Source organism: Colletotrichum godetiae, assembly GCF_030913485.1.
Source record: "Colletotrichum godetiae strain CBS 193.32 chromosome Unknown BDP55scaffold_84, whole genome shotgun sequence".
In the NCBI taxonomy this organism is placed as follows: domain Eukaryota; kingdom Fungi; phylum Ascomycota; class Sordariomycetes; order Glomerellales; family Glomerellaceae; genus Colletotrichum; species Colletotrichum godetiae.
This window is the reverse complement of record NW_026851332.1, coordinates 77,938-89,264: the sequence shown is the minus strand read 5'-3', so window position 1 is coordinate 89,264 and position 11,327 is coordinate 77,938. Positions and strand designations below refer to the sequence as shown.

Here is an 11,327-nt window from a genome sequence, read left to right as displayed (position 1 = left end):
GTTACGGACAAATGAGATGACAACAGTTGCGTCTGGATGACGCACTGACCGGACGAGTGATGAGCTGTTTCTTGCTGTTCGAGTCTTGAGAATTGGCAGACATGGCAGACGAGCTTCATCTCATCGACAGGGTCGTCTCAAGAGTCTAGACCTCCTGTACGTCAAACCAAGCTTTGACCAAAGGATTCAATTTCATCAGATTGTGGGCTTTGACTCTCACTAGCAGTGCCGTCCGGTCATCTTTTAGACGGCGTCCGATGTGGCCGTCTCTGATGTGTCCACGGCGCCATGCAGAGCGCCACAGTGATCCCGATCCCTCCTTGACCTATTTCGAGAGATGTGTGAGAGAATAGGGAGTCCTGATATCGTAAGAAACAAGGTAATGCAAGACAAAGTTAGCTAACGACCGGTGCTGCCGGTTTCCGTGGTAGCCTCTCTTACTCCTCAAGTTCTCAGCCAGAAGACTCTTGGTTCCTCTCGCACACCTACGTACACCCAAAAAAAAAAAAAAAAAAAAAAGACTTCGGCCAAAGTCGCCCACTTCACCGAAAGTCGGGCGCCGATCAGAGAGACCGGTGCGGAATCGGTCCCTGCACGGCAACCCTCTCTAGTGGCCCCATCCATTCGCGGGAATAGACGGGAAATTTGAGATGAGGCCCGCCGGCGGTAAATGAGGGAACGCAGGCGGCAGCAGCCCTGTGGGCTCGAGGGTTTCAAGCCTCAAGAAGGTTGGTTCATGGTTACACCTTGACAATCAAAGACTCGTGAAATGTGCTCCGTGGGTAGGTAGGTAAGGTAGGGTTGAGGGAGACACCATCAAGGACTCATCTGACAAGTCTCGCACACCCAAACCTCCCGCGTCCTTCCCGCACCGTCACCGTCATTTGATCCAAGGCGCGCAAGTACCGAAGAGGGTTGGCAACTTGGTGGGAGGGCGCATGTCTCAGTGTCCAAGACACAGACTAGCAAAGTGAACCCCTTCACCGCAGGTCATGAAGCCATTGAGAGTGTTGCCCTGGGGGGGATCTGGGCCCTAGACGGGCGATTATGGCCTTATCGCTCCATATCAGCGTGGCATCGCATCATCCGGTCACACTGACTGGTCGCCAGGGAGAAGCACGCCCATCATCATGGCCCGTTGATAACCCACAACAAAACATTCAAAAGGTTTCAACGCTACCTTAAGCCTCATGCGTTCCCGGGAAGAGAGAACACTTGACCGTAGCCACTATCAACGTCGTATCTTTGCCCTCTCTTTTCTGAGTTTTCTCGTTTGCCCGGCAGATGCCCATCCCCCGGGCGTCGACGGATGCCACGGCCTTTCATCGCCTGACCACGCAGCCACGGTCGTCCACGTCGGCCGGCTGTTTTCATCCACTCAGAAACGCGAAGCTGACACCGCCATAACATCATGACAAGACCAGGGGCGCGGGAAAGTTTCTTGCAGCGCCATCCAGCAGCATCCACAATTCGAGATGCAAGGGGGAGAAGGGGGGGGTCCTCTCTTCCATTCGCATGACACTTGCGCAAGGTAATAAGGCATTGGTCGTGTGTATTCGTAGTGTAAGTCGGGCGTGCAGGTTTTATTCGTACAACACACATGCACACACTTTACGCATGTAGTACACAACGAGGTACACAAACAAGTACCTCATCGAGAGAGACACGAAAACTGAAAATTTGTTGACACATCGGAGAATTTCCATACCATTTCCCCCCCTCTCGTTTAATTGTTTCTAGGGACCAGTTCAACGTCACAAACGAAAACTACTGCGTCGTAGCTCCAGTTCTTTTCCTCGCGTAGGGCCCCTTTTGGTTACGTGGTTCGGCCCTTTTTCTGCACATTCTTGCCGTTGAATTCCCTTGAATCAGTGATTCGTGTGAATCGATTCGTAGCTGGGATACGGGGGAAAAGGCCTCGTCCCCAAAAGGGCCCCAAAGTAATAGCTCCAAGAAGCAATGACTTCAACTTTCAAGGAGAAGAGAAGAAAAAATTGCTTGGTTGGACCCATTTAATGCCCAGTTCCGGACACTGCCCGGACCAGACGGAGCTCACAGCGCAACCCTCCCGGCCCCATCGTCATTACTCATTCTAGGCCGAATTACCTCAAAAGTACTACTCTTCTACCCAAGTATTATACATACTTCGTACTAGTAGCTACTCCTTAGTCTCAGAGATGTATGCGGCCATGGCTGGCTTTGTACCCTCAGCGCCCTGAGAGGTGTGCCACGAGTGTGCCCAGAGCCACACACACACACACACACCCATCCCAACTTCCCAACTTCCTTTGGCCTGACGGGCTGGTACAAATGGCCATGGGCGTTGGCATGAGTAAGTAAGGATCGGCCTTGTTCCGTTGGGCGCTACCGCGGGTCTGATCGCCCATCGCTCTTCAGATTTTTAGGGCGCCTCGTCTCGAACGATCTGAGCTTTAGATTGGTGATCACTGCATAGGGTTCCGGCACCCGCGGCTTATATAGTGGACTTGGAATCCCGTTCGAACTGCTCTCTCGTCATATTCGTCAGATCCCATTTCCTGGCACGGCACTTGGCTCTTCGTCTGAACGGTTCCCCCTATATTTACATCGGGCACCCATCGACACCTCACGTCAACAATAAGCACAGACACTTACAACACCTCACCTCACCTCGCCTCACCTCACCATAGAGTACAAATACCAACACAACGGTACCACATACACAGACGTGCTACCACATATACCACCTCCCATCTCCACACTCAACTCTCCTACACGCAAGGATCACATATACACCTTACTCTTCAACATGTTCGGCCGTCAGTCACAAACTCAGTTCCCCAAGCGAAGCAGCTCAGGCTACTCGTGGCCCGAGAGCGACAGCGAAGACGACATCGTCATCAGGCCCTGCGCCACGAACGAAAAGGCCGATGCCACCGTCACCATGACCGAGTGCGTTCCGGGTCCGACGGCGGTGGAACAGACTTCTCAGCCCAGACCCTCCCTCAGCGGCCGCCGCGCCTCCGCTGAGGACACCAACCTGCAAGAGCTTTGGGAGTGCATGCTTGAGCTCCAGCAAGAATATCACTGCTACAACTCGACGCGCATGGAAATCGCTGCCGACAGGGAGGATGCTATGGATATGATGCGTATGTTGACACCCAGTGTTTACCCCCTGATAACAGTCTTCCACTAACACTATACTCAGCCACCAAGTACTGCATGGACATGCTCAACGACTCCATCGAGTCCCTCCCCGAAGAGGGCTGGAAGAAGCTCAGCAAGTTCCTCATCACCGACCTCGAGCACGCTCAAAAGTCGCAAAAGTGGAAGTTCTGGAAGCACCTCTAGACTTATGCATACGGACCGCCCAACTATTGCATTCATCCTTTCTTTCAGCGAAGCGAAGGGCTCTCGGCTCTGATTAGAATGATACCCCCTTTTTTTGTCATAACAAAAGTTTCGGTTTACGGTCAGGCGTCTCATCGGATATTCCCAGGTTCAACTGTTCACATCTGGGCTTGGTGGCTCTGAAGGCACGGATTTCTCATAGATTATTTAATCCATCACGCAAATCATACTTGATACACATTGAAACATTGACATCTTTATTCTTCCGTCCTCTTGCCTCATCAAATTGCGCATACTACCCAGTGGCTCACACGATTTCGTCATATCGTACGAGACGGTATCTCATGGAATGCTCGGTGCGGGGTGTTGGAGATCTCGGCAGGAGCCCACGGCCGCCGGCTCCGATTCCGGATCGTGAATGCCGATCGTTCGTTGGCGTGCTCACCAGTGTGACACGACATGCATGTGCCATTACATCGCGGGGAAATCGTCAGGTAGGCCGGTGAGTCAGAGCGTTTTGACATGTCGACTCAAATGTGACGCTAGCTATGGGCTTACACGTACTCATCAAGTATACAGGAGGTATTTTATCACGATGTTGAAAGTGCAGTGATGTAGACATACTGTTTGATGGGTAGGGGGACCGTGGTATCCGCAGCATGTCTCGAATTCTCAAGTCTAATTGCGGGTTTAGCCTTCAATAGCGCAGAGCATCAGACATGAAGATCGTCGTAGGAAAACATCTTATTGGGCTAAAATCTCATTACAAGGTCATATAAACAATGCGGAAACGAAAAAAACAATAGCCAATCTACACAGCCGCGGCCACTTCGACAGGTCCCAGCGGAAGCCGAGCGGCGGCAATGTTGCACTGCCGGAACAGCCGCACCTCATCTTCCGCAAAGGCGCCCACCACGGAGTGAATCACGCCGCGGTTGTGGAAGATGACAAAGTCACCCTGCTCCCAGTCGTGAGCGTACACGTTCTTGGGCGAGATGCCCGGCCGCTGCAGCCGGTGCACCCTCTCCCGCACCTCGGCGAGGTCCTCCACCACGGTGCCGTCCGCCAGATGCAGCTTCCGCACCGCCGAGGGGTGGACCTGCAACGCCAGCCGGTCCGTGACGGGGTTCCGCCAGCACATGGGCAGGATCTGGATTTTATCCTCCTCAATGGGGGGCAGGTCGTCGAGCGGGACCTCCTTGCCCTCCGAGACCATGCCCAGGCCGGTGGAGCGGGACTTGGCGCTGCTCATCCACACGTACGGGTGCGGTGCGTACTCCACCTTTGTCGTGCGGACGAACTCTTGGTCTTCGGGCGAGAGGTTGTCGTACATTGCGTAGCCGGACACGAAGGCCGTGGTGCCGAGGGGGACTGTCATCTCTTCGTCGGTGCCGTCGTCGTAGCGGAGGGTTTGCTTGCGGCCGCCGGGCACGCGGACTGCCAGGAGAGTTGTGGCGACGGGCGGTGCGAGGCCGTAGAGCGCGGCATCAATGTGCCACCGGTAGAAACGTGTAAAGTCCAGGTCATCCTCGTCAGGGATGGTCGTGGCGTGGAATGTGCGGTGGTGAGGGTGTCTGAGCTGGATGTTCTTCAGACCCTCGTACTCCTCGACGAAGCCGTTGCCAATGACTTGCACTTGAGGCTGGTGCGGGATGGTCTTCAGGTCGGGATGCAGGATGGAGCGCTTGGCGTCCAGAGTCTTGCCGTGTCCATAGTTCTCACCAGAGTCAGGGTCGAACTTTTGTGTAATCTCAAACTGGGCCTTGGGGGAGGCGTGTCCCTGATTTTTGATCACGAGAACTTGGTGCTTGAAGAGAGCTTCACGGATGACATCAAAGTCGGCATCTGTAAATCGTCAGCCCCTGGTCTGAAGTGAGTTTTGTTTCTGAAGCTTACCAAAGGAGGTTACCGATTTCACGGGTGTTCTCCCACTACTTGTACAACATCATTGCTTTCAATGTAACACGCATGCGTCATATCTTACCAGTGAGATTCTCAATATCGGCGTTGCTAATAGTGGCGCCAAAGTCGACAGCCGAGTCCGCAGCAGGGACAATCGGCTGGACGGTTATGCGAGAAGGAATCTGTGAGATGGCCATTTTGGGGGACTGGAGTTGAGGCTGATGCTTGGTTCTTGAGAGTGTCTTGACTTCGTTTCGAATCTCAGCTGTCTTACAGTCTCTCATATGAATCCATAAAGTAGTCCCGGGACTCTGAAGAGGCTTTTATGTCTTGTGAAAGACATAGTGGTGGAATCGTCAGCTCGGATCCCGCCGATGGCTGCGGGTGAGTTTGTTATCTCACCCGCACCGGCCCGCCCGCACTTCGAACTAAAGAGTCTGGAGATCTGAGATACTAAGATAGTGGGGTTTCTAGACGATAAGGCTGTAGCGTGGAACATCCGAATTGCACATTTCTGGTCTGTATCTTGCTGGTATCATTAGGTGATGGCTATCCGTACTTTGCTACTTGCCAAAGACTCTGGCTTCAGACATTGGGCGTCCTGTCAAGCAGTTCCGTCAGCTTATTGCTGACAGACAGCCATCTGATATCTGGCTGTGCTCATGTACCCAAGTTCCCCATGTAATACGGTACTGCCCATGAGTCTCCAACCAACATCGGCTCAAAGCCCCAACGCCGAGCCGCGAGTTCACCCCGCCACCGCTCCAACCTACACCTCCCACCCGCGGCTCGGCCTAGAGGCGAATGATCCCGCGAACGTTTGAAAATTCACTTTCTTGCAAGCGATCCCGCAAATTCTCGCGTAGCAATCTCCTCGCTGTTGGTCAAACCACGTCAGTCTCCGTCCCGGCCCCGACCGAAGCGGACCGCGGCATCGGAGGAAAGCGGCGGGAGAGTCCTGTCAATACTTCGGCGCGTTGTCTGTTCCAGAGACTGACTGCAGGCCGGGAGCCTCTCCACGTCCGGTAGGTACTGACTGTAGCCGTCCTAGCTTGTTCGTGAAGGGAAACAAGCGAGGACGTGCCTGCAATGCTGTGGTTGCAATTTTTATGATGGATTGCATGATCAAGGCATACCGTAGGCGGCTCCTCAGTGCTTCTTGACCTTGTCCATCCATTCCTTAGAGGCCTTTGTACCGTCGTGGGCCTTTCGGAAGAGTCCTCGCTCCCACTCGTCCAGACCGCGGAGGAAGTCCTCACCGGAGCCTCCAACACCATCATCACCTCCTTTTCGAGCGTGCAAGGCGATCTCAGACGCGCGCGCTATAAAGGTCTTTCGTATGGTATCGCTAAGGTCGCGCTCGTCAAAGAGATCCAGAATGCGAGTGCCGAGTCCGTAAAAGTGGGCGCTTTGGTCTCTGACCGGCACCGAGCGCGCATCGGCCTTGAGTGCTTGCACAACTTGATTTGATAGCGAGGGAGGAAGGTTCAAGGTGACCGGCGCCTTGGAGTCGTCGTCGGTGCCTGCGTTGGCAAGGGCGAGCATCTCGGCGAGCCAGAGTGGGAGGGAGACATTGGTTCCTGCCTTCAAAACATGCGAAGGGTTATTGTCGAGGTATCCGAGGTCGGCGACATCGAGTTCAAATTTGCAGGGGACTTTCTAAGCAGTCGTTAGCTTTTGTTCACCATTGCACGACTGTGAAGGAAGCGGTGTACATGGAGGGGTTTGATCTGGGGAGTCGCTACATACTTCGGCATCTGTCAGAATGGAATCTATGTCATAGTACGACATCTTGACTTCTTTCAAAGCAGAGTGCTGCTTCGCCGGGCTGGTTGTTTGTAACTGAGAAGCAACTTCAGGCTCGGAAGATTTGCTTGTCAAGCTTGACGCGTCTCATGGTGCAGTAGACGCGATTCTTGGTGCTCGGGCAGCCACACACCACCCCGCCATGTCTGTCACCGTCAAGCCACACGTGTCAGCATGTGGCTATGCTTCTATTAGGTAAGGAGGCAGCACCCAATGAGACGGGACGGATTACCTAAGAAACCTAAGTTCAAAGAGCTCCAGAGAAACTGGAGGGAACAGCTCTCCACTTTTAGTGGATGACGACATTTCTCCACGTCTTTCATTCGCTGAACGCTAGATTAGGTGATTATCTTAGGTACCTAACAGTGGACGGGGGGCCGCTGGAGGAACACGGGGAGAAGCGCAAAAGCGCTGAAGAGCGAGCCCGGCCAGCAATAGCTCGGTAGCCGTAACCCGGGGACAGCTTTTCTGGAGATCCGAGCTCCCTCACGTAATAGCCGACCGAACCTCCCGCAATTGACATCATTCTGAGGTTTGCACCTGCATTTGTCAACCCGTCAATCCAACGTCAAAAGGTACTTTTACGCCCTTCCAGCCTCGCTCCTTGGCTCTTCAGCATCTCACGATCTTCACCAAAAAGCCATTGGCACTAATCAAAAGACATAGAATACGCAAAATGTCGTCCACTCTCCTCCGTACCGCGCCTGTCCTCCGCACAGCTCTGCGAGCTGGCGCCGCTAAGCCTGCTGCTGCTTTGGCCAGCACCAGCTTCGTCCGCGGCAAGGCCACTCTGCCCGACATCTCATGTGAGTAGCGCCGTCGCTCTGATCCTCTTTCGTTGTTAGACACAGGCGCGCTGATGTCTCCTCCTATCTAGACGACTACGGCGCCCTCGAGCCCTACATCTCGGCCCAGGTCATGGAGCTTCACCACTCCAAGCACCACCAGACCTATGTCAACGGCCTCAACACCGCTCTCGAGACCGTCGAGGATGCCAACGCCAAGGGCGACTACGCCAAGGCTGCTGCCCAAGCTCCCTTGATCAACTTCCACGGCGGTGGCCACGTCAATCACTCTCTCTTCTGGGAGAACCTCGCCCCTGCCAGCAGAGATGGCGGTGGCGAGCCCGACGGCAAGCTGGCTGTACGATGTTTCTCTCCATCAGCCCAATACCCTACTAAGAGAAGATACTGACACATCTCGCAGCAAGCCATCAAGGAGGACTTTGGATCCTTCGACACACTGCGCAAGCAGATTAACACCTCCCTGGCCGGCATTCAGGGCAGCGGCTGGGCCTGGCTGGTCAAGGACAAGACTAGCGGCACCCTCGGCGTCGTCACTCGCGCGAACCAGGACCCCGTTACCGGCAACCTCGAGCCTCTCCTTGGCATCGACGCTTGGGAGCACGCCTACTACCTGCAGTACCAGAACCGCAAGGCCGAGTACTTTGACGCCATCTGGAACGTTGTCAACTGGAAGACTGTCGCCAAGCGCTTCGAGAAATAAGCAAAGATTGGACACATGTACGATATGCAACTGTTGATACCTAGCAAGAATTTACCGTGTTCGATCAATGTCAACCTGCTGTTCAGCAGCGTGCCAGGCTGTGACAGCCACTCCAATTTCAACCAATCAATATACTACGGATACATTAACACGTTTTGTAGCTAAGGTGATAATGATCATTTTACGACCTCGGCCGACAGAAACAAGCCCCAAACTCCTCGCTCTAGTCAACGATGTCTCGACGCCATCTCATGGTATTGGGAGGAATCCCATATCTGCCCACTTGCTACCATCGAAGTGGACGTGCTTCAGTTGTCGGTTCACTTGGAAGAAGCAATGACTGAGGTCATGCGATGCCTCTAGAGGCACCTCCGGAATCTTAGCCGACGCAGCTGTAACACAGGCGATGTGCGTTGGATTATCGGCACCGTCGAAAACAGAATCTGTCTCTGGCCCTTTCCACCCTGTCGCATCGTCCTCATACACATAGGATATCTTGCCAGTCTTGGAATCCTGGTATAGGATCCATGTATTGAGGGCCTCCGACCTTTGGCCGCTGGAATCCAACCGAGCTACAGCAAAGCCAGCCATGGTAAAGTTTGAGTCAACAGTCACCGGTAGCTGGCCCGTCGAAGTAAGCTGCTGGCCATCAGATGAGCGATCATAGTTTTGCAGATGGCCGTCGGTGCTGCGGTAGATGATACGAGCGCTCGATGCAGACGTCTGTTCTCCAGCTGAGTGGATTACTTCTCGAGGAAGAATCACCAGTGCCGAGCCTGGTGAGGCTGTCACCCCAACGATTTTGGGCTCCTGGAACCTGGGCGACTTGTAATCGAAGAATACCTCCATAACGTCTCCGTTGCTTGCCTGGACAATGGTAGACGGCCAATACGATGCCATCTGTGTGCCCGTGTTGCTGATGGTGTAACCTGCCTCATTGACGCTGTCTGTCAGGCCCCCTCTTGAGAATCCTTCACGCCAATTGACGCCCAGGATCTTGTCTGGCGATCCAACATAGAAGACTTCAGACTGCGGGATGACAGGCAAGGGCTTCACGAGGCATCTTTAGTGAAAGGTCTACCGGTGGAAACAGGGTGATTACGAACCTCATCGGGCTTGGTCCATAGCTGACCGGCGCCGAAAGGAGAGCCGACCTTGGGGGCCGCACCAGCTTCCATCGGGGGAGTCCAGGCTTGGTAGATGGTCATGTACTGAGACCTTCTCAATGAACCGTCCGTGCCTTGGAAGAAGACTTGCAGGGTAATGTCGGATCCGTATCGCCATCCGACAGCAGATACAGCCGAATTCTGCATGATCTTGGTGGCGCTCGTCGATGGCGTATCGCCGTCTCCCGACCCTTGACTACCCGTCCGTGACTGCTCGCTCCGATTTGCCGTCACTCTCCACGCGGCCACGCCTCCGATAACACCTCCAAGGACCAAAACGACTAGAGCCACAATGATCGCGATACACCATGGGAATCGCCGAGCCGGCCGCTGTTCCTCCTGTCCTCCAACATGGCTTCCAGGGGCTTGCGAAGAGTAGCCATTGTCCAACGGCTTGTGCTCACTATAACCTGAGCCGTTCTGTGAGGCAGACTGCCAGTGATTTGCTCCGTTGGCGATGGCTATAGGAGTGTTGTCGTAGTGGGTGCCTACTTCGAGCCCTGGTTGAACAGACCCTGCTGGACGATCCATGGCGAACGGTTACGATGGAAGATGCCGAAATGTCAGAAACACCAAAGTTCCAAGAAACCAAGAAAACGAGCGAAAAGCCGTCTTGGGTCTCTTGCAATATGTATATCTGGGCTCACATCCGGGCTCACGCTAAGGCAAGGCTTTTGCTTACATCGCTTCGTCTTGTTTCAATACTTTCCAAATCTACGGGATACAATACAAGGGCTCAAAAGTCTCGTATCCTTGTAAGCCACTATGGAGGCTACCTACTTTGCAGAGCTGGACCGGCCCCCAGGTTCGACACAAGGACACGAGCCAAGATCTGCAACTGTGCCTTGTCACCCGCAGGAGAAGCATTGCCAGATAACAGCCGACATCGAGATGCCCCCTGCTCCATTGATGTACAAGGTTGCCTCGTTAGAATGTTCCCCCGTTCAATGGCAGGGGCTCCTCTGGCGCGTAGGGTTCTCAAGTACACTTCAGACGGGCAAAAGGACAATACTTGGCAAATCATCAGGCTACGTGCTTTGCGAGATTTGGGAAGACGTTGACGCAAAGGAGGCGGCACAGCAGGGTCTCTCATTGCGGCCTCTGGTATCCTGCAACTAATAGGGCTGGGCTGACTGAAATGACAGCTCAATATGCAGAGCGTCATGCACCGCCAGAGGGCGGTTGCACTGGAAATACCAAAGTCCCTTTCCGGCGTTCCATCGGTCTTGATGAAGGGCAGCCTGGACGGGAATTTGAAAGCGACAGGCCGCGACCCCTGGCTAATTCGCCGACAGGCAACGAGCTGACAACATTGAATTAACCTTGTTTGTGATTGAAAACGGGCCCAAGACTGGATGATGATTCGTGGTATCGCTCTGAGTGTTTAACTCCTCAGTCCCATGGATGCTTGAGGCCAATTACTGCATGCTGCTCTACCTTGTCTTACGACCTTACCTTGAATCCCAGACTCCAATTTCCCGGGATTGCGTCCTTTGTCTAGCAACGAAGCCTTGTACTCCGTACAACAGCAGAAAAAAGCTTCAACTGACTTCGTCGTTGACCGTGGCGATTCCTGGACAGTGACAACCCGCGGTTCTGTCATAATCTGTCCAATCG

General features: G+C 53.9%; 6 protein-coding genes across 6 annotated transcripts; 3 read left to right on the top strand and 3 right to left on the bottom strand.

Moving 5' to 3' along the window:
- Window positions 1–2,788: 2,788 nt before the first annotated feature.
- Window positions 2,789–3,330, top strand: BDP55DRAFT_638430 (uncharacterized protein; the record flags this gene model as incomplete). Its single annotated transcript, XM_060573115.1, has 2 exons — window positions 2,789–3,128; window positions 3,188–3,330. The coding sequence occupies 2 exons, from the start codon at window positions 2,789–2,791 to the stop codon at window positions 3,328–3,330; spliced, it is 483 nt and encodes a 160-aa protein (XP_060422573.1).
- An 811-nt stretch (window positions 3,331–4,141) lies between these two features.
- BDP55DRAFT_698783 (TfdA family taurine catabolism dioxygenase TauD) lies at window positions 4,142–5,429 on the bottom strand (the record flags this gene model as incomplete). The annotated part of the gene is made up of 2 exons (XM_060577817.1): window positions 4,142–5,175; window positions 5,315–5,429. The coding sequence occupies 2 exons, from the start codon at window positions 5,427–5,429 to the stop codon at window positions 4,142–4,144; spliced, it is 1,149 nt and encodes a 382-aa protein (XP_060422572.1).
- Window positions 5,430–6,381: 952 nt separating this feature from the next.
- BDP55DRAFT_638428 (DNA replication complex GINS protein psf-3) lies at window positions 6,382–7,182 on the bottom strand (the record flags this gene model as incomplete). The annotated part of the gene is made up of 3 exons (XM_060573114.1): window positions 6,382–6,891; window positions 6,982–7,114; window positions 7,172–7,182. 3 exons carry the CDS (start codon window positions 7,180–7,182, stop codon window positions 6,382–6,384), a joined length of 654 nt encoding a protein of 217 aa, XP_060422571.1.
- Window positions 7,183–7,420: 238 nt separating this feature from the next.
- Window positions 7,421–8,669, top strand: BDP55DRAFT_418487 (iron/manganese superoxide dismutase). The gene is made up of 3 exons (XM_060567431.1): window positions 7,421–7,844; window positions 7,916–8,181; window positions 8,245–8,669. The coding sequence occupies exons 1-3, from the start codon at window positions 7,715–7,717 to the stop codon at window positions 8,542–8,544; spliced, it is 696 nt and encodes a 231-aa protein (XP_060422570.1). The 5' UTR covers window positions 7,421–7,714; the 3' UTR covers window positions 8,545–8,669.
- Window positions 8,670–9,357: 688 nt separating this feature from the next.
- On the bottom strand, window positions 9,358–10,241 carry BDP55DRAFT_520407 (uncharacterized protein; the record flags this gene model as incomplete). Its single annotated transcript, XM_060567765.1, has 2 exons — window positions 9,358–9,594; window positions 9,651–10,241. Coding segments are annotated over 2 exons (828 nt in total), but the record flags the coding sequence as incomplete, so codon positions are not given.
- A 234-nt stretch (window positions 10,242–10,475) lies between these two features.
- On the top strand, window positions 10,476–11,017 carry BDP55DRAFT_638425 (uncharacterized protein; the record flags this gene model as incomplete). Its single annotated transcript, XM_060573113.1, has 2 exons — window positions 10,476–10,814; window positions 10,856–11,017. 2 exons carry the CDS (start codon window positions 10,476–10,478, stop codon window positions 11,015–11,017), a joined length of 501 nt encoding a protein of 166 aa, XP_060422568.1.
- Between the last annotated feature and the right edge of the window lie 310 nt (window positions 11,018–11,327).

Coding starts and splice junctions, on each gene's coding strand:
- BDP55DRAFT_418487 (XM_060567431.1), top strand. CDS start 7,715: ATGTCGTCCACTCTCCTCCGTACCGCGCCTGTCCTCCGCACAGCTCTG. Junction 7,845..7,915: donor CACTCTGCCCGACATCTCAT/GTGAGTAGCGCC, acceptor CCTCCTATCTAG/ACGACTACGGCGCCCTCGAG. Junction 8,182..8,244: donor AGCCCGACGGCAAGCTGGCT/GTACGATGTTTC, acceptor CACATCTCGCAG/CAAGCCATCAAGGAGGACTT.